Raw genomic sequence first — 15,415 nt, 5'->3', positions numbered from 1 at the left:
TAACACAGTGAGTCGTTTCATCCTTGTTTAACATTGGCAAGTAACAAGGATGAAACGACTCACTGTGTTACACAGTGTCTGACTATGTCCTTGCTGGAAAGCACCCAATCAGACATTGTGTAATACAGTGAGTCGTTTCATCCTTGTTTAACGTTGGCAAACAACAAGGATGAAACGACTCACTGTGTTACACAGTGTCTGACTATGTCCTTGCTGGAAAGCAAGCGATGTATTCTTCTAAAATTCCTTCTAGAATTCTTTCTATCTAAAATTCTGATTGAGCGATCTAAAAGAATACACTAGGTGCATCCAGAAACACGACCGCTTAATGAGCGCTCAGTGAGCTCTTGTACCTGTTTGGTTCTATATTTTTAGAATATATTATCTAATGGAATATGCCAATCAGATGTAAGAGCTCACTGAGCGCTTAGTGAGTGGTCGTGCTTCTGGATGCACCCACTAATAACAGCGAGCACTCACTCAACTGTTGAGTCCTGAATGCGTCCATTGTGAGATGATCAAAAGATCACGGTAATATCATATATTATTATCTTAATAGTATAGCGTTTTCGGCCCGATCGAATTTGCACCAACCTGGGTTGAATTAATGGCGTTTTGTGCTCTTCTATTGGTAGAGCATGTAACGTCAACCAATAGAAAAGATTAATCCAACCCAGGTTGATGCAAACCCGATCGGGCCGAAAACACTATATGTATGTCATAAGCTTCATAATGACGTCATAGCGACATCAACTGTGGCAAAGCGAACATTCGCATGTCACTATGACTTTATTACCGATATTATTTTTGAAGTAATATTCGAACTCAGGCATATCTATAAAATTTTTATACATACTTTTCTTTCTGTATCAAGGTGACGACCGATCTCATAGATCCGACGGTCCTCGCTCTCAAATCTGACGCCGAGCTGCGGGACTTCCTATCGGCGTTACGCCAGAAAGAGTGCGATGAGCGAGTGAATGTAAACTTTGCACCGTACCGATCGCAACGTGCGATCGCGGAGACTCGGTTGAGCAACGTTCAGAATAAGATCCGTCAAGTGGAAGCAGAATTTGATCGCAGACGATGCGCGATGCTGCCGGCGCCGACGTTGTCGTCACGCGTCGTGCAACAATTCTCCAGGCCGTGTTATTCAGCGAGATTCGAGGATCCCAGGAGATTGTACAGTATGGTACCGTCAGACGTTCGTTCGCCAGATCCGTTCACCTATGTAAAACCGCGAAGTCCCAAGAGGCTGCTGCTGAAGCCATGCACGGGTAAACCGGAGACTATTCCAGCAGCTGGCACGCGTAGCAATCCTCCCAAAAACCCGCACAACGGTAGCGGTGCCGATCGCGCGAAGGAACGTCCCGCGACTCCCGAACAGCAACGTTCCAGCACGGAGAATTGCGCGTGTTGCGACAGGACAACGTCGGAGGAGAGCATTGGCGAGGATAAAAAAAAACTCCGTCCGAGAATCATCGAAATAGACGCGACGACAGTCAGTAATGTTGAAGGATTGGAACACCAGGCATCGTCTTTGATAAGGTCAATGTCGAACGTCTGCGTGAGGATAGACACAGAGGGATACGAGACAAATGCGCGAAAATACGAAGAAAGAAACGAAATTCCATGCAGCGCACAATGTTGGATGGCCAAGGCATATATCAACGTCGCCGACGATGAATCGGTGAAGACTTTAACGGAATCTGAGAGTGATATAGTTACGCTCAGCGAGAAGATCAATGTCGAGGACGTTTGCGATAGCAGGAATTTGCAAGTTCGTCAAATGTACAGCAATTTAAAAAACAAGCAGAAGATGAAATCACAATTTCGAAAAGAGATGAAATTATTAAAGAACGCGACGAGATTAGAAGTTTACGAGACGTCCTGCCGCAGGAAGCTGATCAAGAAGAGGTGAGAGCTACGACTACATCGGAAGTTGCAAATGAAGAACCAATTTTAAATGTACAGGAAACGGAACCAAAATCATCAGACGGCATACGTGTTTCACCACTAAAAATTATATTAAAATCGAAAAAAGAAAGACGCGATGATGGACAGGAAGATGAAACCGGCAAAATCTTGCCATCAACTGTGGATGCCGTGATAGAACGGAGCACAAATATGGTACCAATGAGCAAAGCCAAGAAGAAAATAAAATTTCACATTGTCTCGTTGATGACAAATACCGAATATGATAAAAGCCCTGAATATGAAAAAAAGCAAAAAATAGAAAAGAAAATAGCAATGAATGAAAGAGAGACAAATGCAATCACCGATCTGGATATTAAAAAATTAAGTAATCACAGGTCGATAGAAAATCTTTTAAAAAGTGCCGTCGCGCACAATATTATTGCTGGAAAAGATTACTCAGAGAACATATCTCCAAAGAAAATAGATCTTCCAAAGCTCTGCTTTGATCATCAATGCCAAGCGACATTTAAAGAAGATAAAACTACAACTGTTCCATTGTCAAAAGCAAATATATTTCCTCCATTCAAAAATCTGCATAAACATGTAACAGGTAATTGGTTTCTTTATATTGATATAATATTCTTTATTTAGAAAGAGAAAAAGTAATTTTCCACATTTTTCCGTTTTACAATGGCTTTTCATTAATCAGAATATAGTTTCAGAAATTGCATAGTTCTGCGCAGAATATCAAGTACAAAATTGAGTTTAAATCAAAATTTTTTGTTCAGATAATGAGAAAAACGGAGACAACACAGGAACTTATTCAAGTGCGATAACGAAAGCAGGAATTACAACTACAAAACGTTTATCCTGCTGTAACGATGTCACAGGAAGTACCTTGGAAACTCTTCGCACGAATAATGTGCCTTATCATTCCGACGTGAAACGCGAAAGAAGTTTAATTTCGAAACTATTTTTTATCATTGGCAACCGCATGATCGCATTTATCAATAAAATTGAAACAATGACCGGAAGATTATTCTATGTGATTTGTAGCACGATATTCCGTAAAAGTAATGTTCTTAGAAAAAACGTTCCCACAGGCAATCATCCCAAACTGATTTCGAAAGATTCCGATTCATTCGCTAGTGCCTCGCATTGTTCTTCTGGTTTGAATTATAAAACTTCTAAAATTAGTAAATACGATTTTCACGATATCAATTTATTACGGATTTCTACGAAAGAAGAATCTAATGGAATACGTGAAATAAAACATTCTATAATTGAAGATAAAAAAAACAACAAAAGATATTTATCGATCGGTACATCAAGTCACAATTGTGACTTGATACTAACGCGTGATTTAGGTCGACCTTACAAAGTACAGAGAAGTCTCTTGATACGTAGTCGATTGAAAAATTCTCTAAATTCACAGGATTATCCGCATCCTTTTTCTCTTTTGAAACGTACAGAGGAAAATGTACTTCTTCGTCAAGCGAAACGTAACGAGAACATAGGAATGATCAAAGAAAACAAAAAACACCAGCTGAAGAGTAGTGAAAAATTCTGGATATTATCAGAAATTGTAGAAATAAACGAAACTAATGGAAAATTACTAGACATGAGAAAATATGAGTCCGAAGAACAAATTTTAAACAAATATCTGTATGATATTAAAAATAATGTACCTACCGTACAAAAACATACAGTCGTTGATAATACTGCAATTAGTAATGAACTCGTAATAAACGTCCATAATTATCTCGAATTGCAAACTGAAATAAATAAGAATGTATATAAACACTGTGACCGTAGCGCATGTTTATTGATATCTAATAACTGATAAAGTTTCATGGTAATACGTCATATATTGAAAAATAATTAGGAATTATAAAGGTATGTTGTGATTCTCGCTAAAGGCTGATTAAAGTACACAATTATAGTGTAACTTCTTTCCTTTATTAATAACTTTTATTCTTTCGTCAGTGATCTATCCTTTCGTCGCTATAGCTGTCTAATGAGAATCTTTAGAATTGGGGCAACAGTATGACAGTAAACATATTTCAATGTTTTTCCAGAATCATTCATTCCAGACTCTACAAGAGTTGCAAGAATGGAAAAAGTATTTGTCTCATATCCTGTACATTCGTATCGAATCAGTAGCATATCATACTGTTACAACGTGAACACATACATATCAAGTACAGTTTAATTCCCTTGCGTGATTTTGCGATCTTTCTAATTTATTAATTAATATATATATATTATAGATTTCTTACATTCTAATCGATCCATTATCAGTAAAAAATAAACAGACACATTGGTTGTTATAAGAAAATTAATATCGCAACAACGAAAAATCCCGTGTACATGTCAAAATACACAAGTAGCAATGTCACATGTGTAAAATTGTTTTATACATATATATATTTATATTTATATATAAATATAATGCTCTTTAACGAATAACAAGATGTTTTGGATTTGAAATGTCGAAGATAAAATGGAGATGAAACTGGCATTTCATATGAATAATATGAAGTTTATAAATGGAAGAACTCATGTGTATTAGCAGATTGTAAATACATACAAATATTAAACTCCACAATGAAAAAGCAATTCAAGGTATCAGTTAGAGCCATATTAATACACATTATTAATACGTGTACCTCAAGTACATACTGTTATATCAAAGTTACAAACGGACCATGCTTAAGATAAATACGCGCGTTCTAAATTTCTTCTTAAGAAATATGTCTAACCGCAGACTGAAGAGACACTTGTGGAAGAGAAAGATCGAACCTATTGTTGTGAAATATTTCATCAGTCAAGACAATCTCTGTTTTCATCATGAAATTTTTCAAGGAACTGAGTGATCACGTCACTTTTCAAAGTTTAATAAATTATCGCATAATACAGTGTTAATTTGATACACAGTATTTCACGACTATCATATAGATATATATTAAATATCTTGATTTTTAATTAATGACAAAATTTAATAGATTTTTTAAATTACGTGGCATACAAGAATTTAATATCTACAATTTTACAGATCTTTTCATTTGCCTGATATATATCTTCTAAAGAATAAATATTTGATCTTTTTCGTAACTCACAGCTACTATTTAGCGAAATACGGCCATCAAATTTAATAAATCAAAATTAGTCCGTCATTATTGTTGGCAGAATATTTTGTGAAAAATAAGTGATAGATTGAAAAACAATGATATAAAATGATATACTATTCATATAAGATCATGAATAATTATTTTTTAGCGTGGTACAATTGTGTATAGAAAAAAAAAGAAAATATTTTTTTGTTAATATCAATCTTCTCTTAATCGATTGAAAAATTTTCATTTTTCGATAGATAAAAATTATATACAAAAATATTTACAAATATATTTTCACCACTAAAATGCAGACAATTTCATGGGAAAAAAATAATTAAATAATGGTATATATATATATATTGTAATATAATTTAGTTAAAAATTAAACTTCTTATGACAAATCTTTGATCAAAGAACTCAGGCAACTAAACATTTAAGTTCAATTACTTGCAATATATAACTATAATTGCTTAGGCAAATCTTTTATATTTATAATAATATTTTTGCAAATGAAACTTTTACATAATTTCAACAAAAAAAAAAACGAAATTCTAACCGATTAAAACTAAATAGACGAAATTGTAAATAGCATATAATGTAGCACGTGTTAAAATTCATCTAAATTTAATGTATCTATAATACGTCATTTTTGTGCTGTGATAAAAAGACTTTTAATTATTTAGGATAATTGTAAGTCATTAAGTCGTTTTTGTCATAATAAACTTCAAACATGACTATCGAAAATTAAGTAGTAGGCAGATTACGCATCTTTTAAATCTGTTGATTTTATTCCGAATATATTCGGATTTCATTATGTACAAGTTGAATTTCCTGCTCGAGAACATCAACTTGGACAAAGGCACGATTGACCATAGGTAATGCTTGTGTGTGCAAAATATTACTATATAAAAATTAAAATTCTCCCCACATTTCAAGAACTAAAGTAACAATAAATATAAGCAAAGCGAATACTATTTTTTGTATACAATGTACAATCGAAGTCCTGTCACTCTCTCTTCTAACAGAAACATTCAAAATCACTATTTTCGTCTTGAAATTGAGAATCATTCGGACATTCCAGTCCCAGCTTTTTCAGTTCTCGCTAAGTTTATTTAAGTTGTATTAAATTCTTAATTCACGCCTTTGGTGTACTCGACTCTCAATTGGCCGAGTGTTACTTTTATATCGTGAAAACTCGGTCTCTTTTCTGGCTGTAAATCCCATGCCTGTTAAAGAATAGCATCTAAGTAACAAATGTGATACAATATGATGCAAATTATAACGTAATAGGTAAAAAATTAATATACCTGTTTCATAATATCGTAAACTTCCGCAGGACATCCATCTGGTGGTTCCATCTTATATCCTTTTTCTACGCATTTTACAACATCGGCTAGAGGCTGCAATTAATAATAGAAGAAAAATATCATGTCTTTTGTATGACATTTAAAGTAACAATATCACTTACAATTCGTGGATACGGCACACGACCAAAGGAATAGATTTCCCAGAGAAGAATTCCGAAACTCCACATATCAGACTTGTTTGAAAACTTCTGGAAAGAGTAATGTGAAACATAAATATATATATATATATATAAATATATTTTTTCATTCGCCTGTAAAGTTATACTTACGTTTTGTTTTAGAGCCTCTGGTGCAGTCCATTTGATCGGCAATTTTCCACCGTCAAGAGAAAAGTTTTCATCCCGCGCCAGACCGAAATCAGACACCTTGGCGGAATTATCCTCTGCTACGAGAACATTTCTCGCTGCTAAATCTCGATGAACAACATGTCTGGATTCCAGGTACGCCATACCGGCACATGTATCGCTACAATATATCAAATAATACAAATAATGCAATTAATAATACACAGGTATTTTACAGGTATTTAGCAAACGAATTTTGTTTTCGCTTACGTACTATGCAAAATTAATTTGATCCTTTTTTGAAACGTGTAATCTTCCTCTCGACCGCAAATAATCCACCAGGGATCCTTTGCTCATATACTCCGTAACCAGGTACATGTGTTGATTATTAAAAACAAGACCGAGTAATTTAACCAGATTGTCATGAATCAACGAGGTCATTAGGCTCGCCTCAGCTAAAAACCTCTGTGCTGCTTCACTGTTATCCTTTAGCATTTTCACCGCTACCCTTTCGCCTCGATAGACGCCTAGCAACACATCCCCAAATTCCCCTTTTCCAATACACTCCCTTAACTCTAACTCGTGAGTCTGAATCACCCAACCGGCCTCTACAAACGCCTTTGGATCCACGCAGAAATCTTGTTTGCCCTGTTTCGGCAAAGATTTCATTAGCTGCGTACACAAACCATCCGCGTCCTGCTCGTAATGCTCGACCAAGAGCGCCAGATTTTCGAAAAATTCCTCGTCATCGATCGTTAACTGGTTGTTTTTATATTTCACCCTATAGTGCTGTACACGTCCCTGGTAACACACGCAGAGTGTGTAATCCCCAGGGAAATTCGTCGACTCTCGAACTAGAAACAAGCCATCCTCTCGTGGTCGCAACAACCTTTCTGCCGTTTCCCTCGATATCTTCCCATGAAACCATCTATATAGAAAAAACATGATTTCGAACAGATGAAGTATGTAGTTTTTTAACTACACTTCTGCATCGATTCGTTTGTCGCATATCTCAATATATATTTCTCGTTTTAAATAATTGTTATATTTGCAGATATTAAACTAAGCCAATAATGATACATACGGCATAGCGTTAAGTTTCACTTCGTGTCGTGGATTAGCTGGCAATGCGGTAGTGTTGGCGCCCGGATTAATGGCATTCGAGGTGAGAATTACCGGCGAAGACGTGGTGTTCATGTGTGTCGTGATATTCGACGTGGTGATATTCGAATGCGTGGTCATCGTCGGCGACACTGGGTGGGACGGAATGCTACCTGCAGTCAGGTTGGAAGGAATACTGTGTTGTTGTTGTTGTTGTTGCTGTTGTTGTTGCTGCTGTGTGTTGTTTTGTATGAGGGGATGGGATGTTACGTTTGAAGGGATAGTGTGATGATTTTGATTGCCGTCGAGCTTCGCTTGCCTCGCTGGCGCTGACACATTCGGGTATCCGCCACCCGCATTGTGGTACGTTGGCATGGCAGCTACCACACAGTAGGCTCTATCAACCTACGAAGATGAATGAAGAGCATTCATAAACTTCAGGCATCATTTATCAGCTTGCCTCATTAAATAAGATGCTTTAGTGATGTTCTATCCGTAAGTACATTCATGACTCGTGTAAAAGTAATGCAAGCGATATAAGAACTTGAAGATGATAATTTATAACAAAGTATGTAAATTCCAGCTTCGTTCAAAAAAATTATAAAAATTTTTAATATTTAAAAATATTTTTAAATCCGTACAGTAATCTCTATATACAATCGATTTTATGTTTTACACCTTCTTATGGACTGTATTTTTTAGCATTAATAGACAAGCATCTCCTATTTTCTCCTGTATCGAACATCAAATTAGATTGTCAAACAGTCACGTGTTCAATAGATCTTCTCAACTCTTACCCGAGAATCGTCAACTCGAGAAACTACGAGTGAAGTACTCTTGACAAGAAAAGCCGGTTCTACATAGAGAATTCTATCGACGGAACAGAGAGAGTCCCATAAAAACATGAGCGAGGTGCAAAGCGATCGACAATGTTTACAGCGAAGACAACTTAATTATCCCGGGCGCGACGTAATGCATGGAAGCGATAATTAATAAAACTCGTTAGGCGAATTGAGTCCGATACATATTCAACTAGTATATACGTATCCGGTAAACCGAGTGTTGGGTTTTAATATACAGTAGTTAATCTAAGTGCCTATTGTTTCAAGGCGCGTAGACTATCGCGATGCTCATCCGCCGTATTACGATGCGCTGCACGACCGTACATGGAACGTGTGTGATAGGTGAGTCACACACCAGCCGTGTATTTTTTCGCGACGATTGTAATACAAATAAGTGTGGTAGAATAGATCTATAATTATCCCGAACCTGACTAAGCGACATACAATTTCCACACGAAATAAATACACATTTCTGATAGAAAAATCTCTGCTTCAAGAAATCATAAATCATTATTCCTGAAGTATTAAAATACGTTTTATTATATTTCAGTAACAGAAGCATCGGATAAAATCAATCTGTCGAAACGATGCGAAAGACGTGCGGAAATATTCCTGCCGATTGAGATAAATGAAACGTACGTAGAAAGCGCTTCGTAACACTGCAGGAAAATAGCTTTTAAAGGAAATGCTCGTCAGCTTTCCGGCAACGATTTTCCAACGCTATCCATATTATGATCAAATGCGGTAACAAGAGAAACAAATCCATCGCACCAACGAATATTGAATAATTCAACTGAATCTATCCTTGGTCGGGCGTCTGCGAGATAGAAAAGAGAGAGAAACGAGCGAGTTATGTCACGCAAAAAGGTACAGTTGCAACGAAACACGATACGTAAATCGCTTTGTTACGTAAGCTCAAATAGTCGCATTTCTGTCATGTGCTTTTCCTCCGGTATTTCGAAAGACAGATAAGCGATTAATATCGTCAAGAACGCACGACACGCAGAAGATGAGTTTGCGATAGGCTATATAATTCGTGTCTATGTCGCACTTTACAATAAGCACGTATAAAAGCTACGATAAGCTAAGGTAAAAGGTAAAGGGTTTTATGGGTCAAATATATAAAATAGAACCACCTTTTCTCTCTCCTCTCTACGTTAAAATAAAGTTTCGTGCAGCCAAAAAGAAAAAAGGCAGTATCGCGCCCGACAGGCGCGGAACGCCTTGAATATCAATATCAAATCTGAATGCAAGATGCGTACATGTAATACACGTTCCATCGCGCTTGTCAGGTAACCCAACTGCACAGCCGCATAGATTTCAGGCTAATGAAATTTATTATCGGCTGCACGCGACGTTAATTTTTACCGATGTGTAACATGTAAAAAGAGCACTATGCAGAACTGTTCTATCGCGTGCAACGAGATACTTAAGAGCGTTATGTATTATATATTTACAATCGTTTATGACTCAAACTATTTATGCCTCCAATATCTATGATTCAGAGGAAATGCGTGTCTCCTGAAACTCCGCGTATCACGCAAAAATTTAATAAATAAAATATAACATCAATAAAGAATTATCGCGAAATAAAAAATATTCTAGATTATATATATATAATAGAGAAAAACTGTTTTATTATAAATGAAAATTCTGCTTTTATAATCATGTTATTTAATAATCATTTTACGCAGTAAATTATTAATACGATATTTATGCAAAAGCTTGCATAAATACTTGAATGATGCCAAGTAAATATATATAGATCGTTTATTATTTTTAGAAAAAATCATGTTTTATATCTTTTTGTTTTAAATTTTGGACTACCGATATGTTGTGTCTCGCATAGCAAAGTAGCTGAAGTTCTATCTTTTCACGTTTATTAGAGAAACGCAAATCAAGACAAATATTCTGGAAGATAAATATTCTCGCACACTCGGCTAACCGTGAAGAGAACGAAGGAAAAGAAACTTCAAGAAGCATGACAACGATACTCAATGTACACACATATAAAATATCTCGGAATACTCAAGGGAAATAGCAGCGCGGTGCAGAGCTTATGTTAATTTCAATAGATCACAGTCACGATAATTATGTGGTTCATGCAGATTTCAAGACCGACTCGGCAGTTTCTGTTTGCATCAGTGTTTTTCGAGAACTCTAGCTCGTGATTCATTATCGGAGCGCCTTCATGCGAGCCGCAAACCACAGTATACGTCGCGCACGTTTCATCAGGAGCAACGTTCGTTCGCACTTGGAAAACCTCATTTATCGATAAAAAAAAAGATGTTTCTATGATGCGATTGTGGTCCGTGTGAATACGACCGTGAGCTTTCAAGGATGAAACAATAACTTGAATAACAGTGAGTCTCACGACTTCCAATAAATAGGACGAAAAAGATCTTCCCGTGTGAATAGCACTACGAAAAAATATACGTACTAATAATCATTTTTAGAGAATTTTTATGATAAAAAATATCTTCCTAGAGAGAGAGAGAGAGAGAGAGAGGATTTATTATACTTTCCTTGAGATTTAAAACATATAGTAAAACTTGTATAAAAATCTAAAACGTATATTAATAGACGATCTTTTCTTGTTAATCAATTTGGAGAATGTATTACTTGAAGATCTCACATGGATAGAATCCTTATAACCAGAACAAACTTTTCTTTTGTCAAGTATATTACATACCGAATTGAGAATGCATGGTTAAGGATCTAGAAGATCGTTTATGAGAGACAAGATTCACGATTGCTAATTTCACAGAAGGCGTGTTATATGAGGCTCGTGCTCGCTCGCATGCGTGCTTGACCGGCACGCACCGCAGTCCTATTAATATCTCGCGAGAGAGCGTAAAAGGGCGTAAATGTAAAAGATGTAGAGGGAGGGACAGGGAACCGGCGACACAGAGGCAAAACGGGTGCGTGCAACAGATTCGCGCCCGGCGAACGCGCTCGTTGTTGCGTGCTCTTTAACAGTACACGTTACTGTACCGTGACCCACCATCGTTTTCCATCTGACGTTGTCCCGCACATGACTCTCCGGGGGACAACCTCTCTTCCTCTCGCGCGGAACGCTTTCTTCCCGGCTCGCGAGAACTTCCGAACACGCGAAGCGCGGTGGAAACTTTTGTGTCGAAACACGAGCCGCAAGGGACACCTTGCGTGTCTGACCGCGTTGACAGCCCGGATAGCTCACTGATGTGCAAACGAGAGAATAAAAAACGGAGATCCGTTTTTTTACTTCATTTATTCCTTTTCTACAACTATAATACGAAAAATATATCATCGAGCACGAATTCCTAAAGTAATTTTAAGTTTAATTTAAATTCATCTGTCCTTCTAACCACAAAGCATATTTTATTGTCTCCTATCTTTGAATCAATTATTTCTCAAAGTTAACTATCTCATTATGTAATAAAATAAACGTTATTAACAGATCTGAAAATAGATGATATATAAAAATAAATAAATAATAAATTGTTATGTGTTTAAGGTTTACATATCTTTCTTCTAAAAAGAATAATATCTCGATCATAAATTGCTACCTCGCTCTTATCTATTATTTCTCCTTTAATTTATCTTTATATTTCTGAAATCCTACTTTCACACACATACATTTCATTCATATCCCGTCCTTTAGCAACGTTGACGCAAAGACGAGATGTCCAGAACGACGTCGAGTGTCGATCAGATCGTGGAATGCGTGAAATGCGAATAGCGCTACTACTGAATAGCGGGATCAAACACCCGGTACTTGACTCGTATAAAGGGAGAATTGAAGTCAATACAAAAAGCAGCATTTGTTTCTTGTTTCTCGAATCTCTCGCTAGCGCGCTTATGTACATAAGCATTGATATAAAGTGCAGGCGCTAAATAGAATGGCGTTGCTAATACCGAAGTGTAATGCGAAATTTCTGCTGTTTGCCGTTTGTAATTACGGATTAATTTCCTTGCATTGTTTCTCGCTCAAAGACGATCAATTCACGGAACAATAAAAGGATTAATTTAAAATAAAATATCTTGGAAGCGTACCTATGCTTTGCATCAAGTATCCATCTTCCGAAAATATTGCCCCTCTGAAACAAAAACAGAAAGCATCGTCAGCTACAAAACTTACGATGATTCTTTATCTTAATGTCTAAATTTATTCTAAATATTTTAAGCATTATGCTACCTTCGAAGAAATTCGAAAATAATAAATATCTGTGGATCACACACATTAAAGCTTGCGTAATTGTAAAAAGACTAGAATGGTAAATAGTAAACGAATAGTAGATTCAACATTGTGAATATTTTCGAAAGAGCGTATATACATATATCGACAGGTTATTAATAATACATGAGTGGCATACCCAGAAGATAAAAATACGGCGCGGTCTTCTTTATAAAATCGTTCTTTCACGTAACGACCAAGTTGTTTTTTAAAAACGTTTTTTAAAAACGCACATTTCCGCGATATCCTTCTCAGACCGAATTTAGTTAGATAAGAAGCACAGGAAGCAAATCGTTCGTGTTTCGGCCGTGATTTGGCGGAATAGGAACATGGAAAAAATGCACGACTGGGAAGGAAGAGCCTTTCCATTTGTGGCGCGCAATTAAGCGCCCCACGCTCGTGCAACTGTGTTATTCATCGTCCGTTAACCATATAATTAGCCAATTGCTAATTGCCCGAGTTCACATGAACCTGAGCAACCGGGGCCAGTTTGCCTGGCCCAGGCGCATTAATCACTCCGTCATCCCATATGATCCTCCTCTCGACACGAATTGAACCAGGTCAACGTAATGTCAGAGTAAAAATATGGAGCGTTTTGGCCCAAATATAACATGAAATTATGAGGAAACCTTCTCGGAAGTCGATATAAGCACAAATTAGCATGATTAATTTCCATTTCTGTATTTTTATAAGCTCTCTCTGTAAACACATGATATAATTTAAATTAAATTAAATACAAATAAATGTACACTGATCCTCTCTGCCTCTTTAATTCTGACTCTAAAAAATATTCAGAAGAATAATTTATGTTAACTAATGTATTAACATAAATTAACATAAATTGAAAAACATTGATATGAAATAATTCAAACATTATACTCTGGTATTCCATTTACAATTTCTTATGATAATTATAAAGAAATTTATTTATGTAAATAATGAGAAAATTTTGAGTTGCGAAACAGACAGTTCGAATTATGTTTAACTCAATACGTTAGTCTTCACAACTGTCTACAACTAAATTATAAAATTTCTTGTCAATTTCTGCTATTAACATATGCAATATTTTACATGCTTCCAATCTAAACATCACTTTAGTCAAAATTATTAAATAAAAAAATACATATTTTCGATAATACAATTAAGAGCCAAATTGAATGGTGGTAAAAGAGAAACTCGCGCAAAACAGGAGAATGTATGCACATAACATTTTCTCGACATTTTCTTCACGGCAGATCAGAACTCAACGTGATTAGCGAAGCAGCCGTTCTAATTGGGAAAACAGACGTGGGCTTTAAATCAGTCGGCTTTATATGTCGCGTCGGTCCAGTTCTGTCATTTAAATACCGCCCACTGAAAGCGACGGAGAAAAAAATCACGTCCGGAGTATAACCAAACTCTCGCTGTCGTGCATGCGTGCGTGTGCATGCGTGTGTGCGCGTATGTGTGCGCGCGCGCGCGCGCACGCCCGGATCGCGGCCCTCAGGACGTGTGGAAGTCGTGAATCACAGATCACCGGTGCAGACCGACGACGTGCGTTCCAGTGCCGCGCGTCGACGGCCCGTACGCCGCGCGAACGTACTTATACGCAAATACGCACCTAAATCCGTTTGCGGCGAGACGAGCAGTGCAGGCGGAACGCAGCCGCACTCACTTGCGGCCGCGCAAACGATCACCTTCCACGCGGGCTAGGCAGACGAACGCGTGACACGTTGCGAAAACACGTACACGTTTGCACGCGCGAATATTCATGCGCGAAGACTGCGCGGCGCGATCGCAGACGCAAACACCTTGCGAGAAACGTCACTCGCTCACTCACTCGCTCAGGCGGCCATTTTGCTACGCAAGACCCATGCGAAAGGAACGTCTTGATGTGCTGACTCGCACACGAAACCCGAAACGCTTGAAGTTACTCGCGCTAGTGACAACAGTAGTACCAACCAAATTTTAGGAACTTTCGCGAGAGGAATATCCTTTTTTAAGGGCCATTGTCACCAAGCTCAGTTAACTTCAGTTTGCTTCAAACAAAATGACAAATGCGATTGGTCAATTCCAATGGACTAACTGGCCAGTTAAATTAACTGAGCTTGGTGACAGTGGCCCTTAGGATGGAAAGTGAAAAGTGAAAAATTTCTCCATTAACTTCAATGGTAAAAATTTTCACTTTTCACTTTCCATCCTAGGGAAAAGTATCGCATACGAAAAACTAGGGAAATGCTATAATATATGTGACGCATATTATAGTATTTCCCTAGTTTTTGTATGCGATATTTTTCAAGAATAGGGGCCCTGGAGCTGCGCCACAGATTTCTATTATAATACTAGACTGCTAACTCCCCACTTTTCCTTATGTATAAGACCATAGAGACACTATAATAAGAGACTGGCATAAGTTCTAGTTGGATAGAAAATGGCGTTCACAGAACGATAAGTCATAGGACGCAACTAGGACGGAAAAGCAAAAAAAGTAGGAAAGCAGAAGCCAATCAGAATTCGGGCTATACTATCATCTATTATGCTGGATTCACACTGCATCCGATTTTCGTCGTACGATGAAAATCGAATGCAGTGT

The 15,415-nt window shown here is 37.2% G+C and overlaps 2 protein-coding genes across 3 annotated transcripts in view; one reads left to right on the top strand and one right to left on the bottom strand.

Annotated features, from left to right (window-relative positions):
• LOC108730668 (uncharacterized) overlaps positions 1-4,168 on the top strand; it is a 6,873-nt gene extending 2,705 nt beyond the window's left edge. The window contains 4 exon segments of the mRNA XM_018460517.1: positions 875-1,775; positions 1,778-2,527; positions 2,706-3,813; positions 3,904-4,168. Coding sequence (XP_018316019.1) covers positions 875-1,775; positions 1,778-2,527; positions 2,706-3,760 — 2,706 coding nt within the window. The 3' untranslated portion in view covers positions 3,761-3,813; positions 3,904-4,168.
• Positions 4,169-5,689: 1,521 nt separating this feature from the next.
• On the bottom strand, positions 5,690-14,687 carry LOC108730865 (C-terminal Src kinase). Of its 2 annotated transcripts, none has more exons than XM_018460804.1 (8): positions 14,444-14,687; positions 12,663-12,706; positions 7,769-8,190; positions 6,959-7,612; positions 6,670-6,865; positions 6,502-6,588; positions 6,341-6,433; positions 5,690-6,259 (listed from the first exon to the last, which is right to left on the bottom strand). In XM_018460804.1, the coding sequence occupies exons 3-8, from the start codon at positions 8,158-8,160 to the stop codon at positions 6,164-6,166; spliced, it is 1,518 nt and encodes a 505-aa protein (XP_018316306.1). In that variant the 5' UTR covers positions 8,161-8,190; positions 12,663-12,706; positions 14,444-14,687; the 3' UTR covers positions 5,690-6,163. The 2 variants fall into 2 exon arrangements, with proteins under 2 accessions (XP_018316306.1, XP_018316315.1); XM_018460813.1 differs by having other exon boundaries at positions 6,502-6,585.
• Between the last annotated feature and the right edge of the window lie 728 nt (positions 14,688-15,415).

Source organism: Mycetomoellerius zeteki, unplaced genomic scaffold (assembly GCF_001594055.1).
Source record: "Mycetomoellerius zeteki isolate Tzet28-1 unplaced genomic scaffold, Tzet1.0 scaffold119, whole genome shotgun sequence".
NCBI lineage: Eukaryota > Metazoa > Arthropoda > Insecta > Hymenoptera > Formicidae > Mycetomoellerius > Mycetomoellerius zeteki.
The sequence above is the reverse complement of the archived record's forward strand: the minus strand, read 5'-3'. Positions and strand labels throughout refer to the sequence as shown.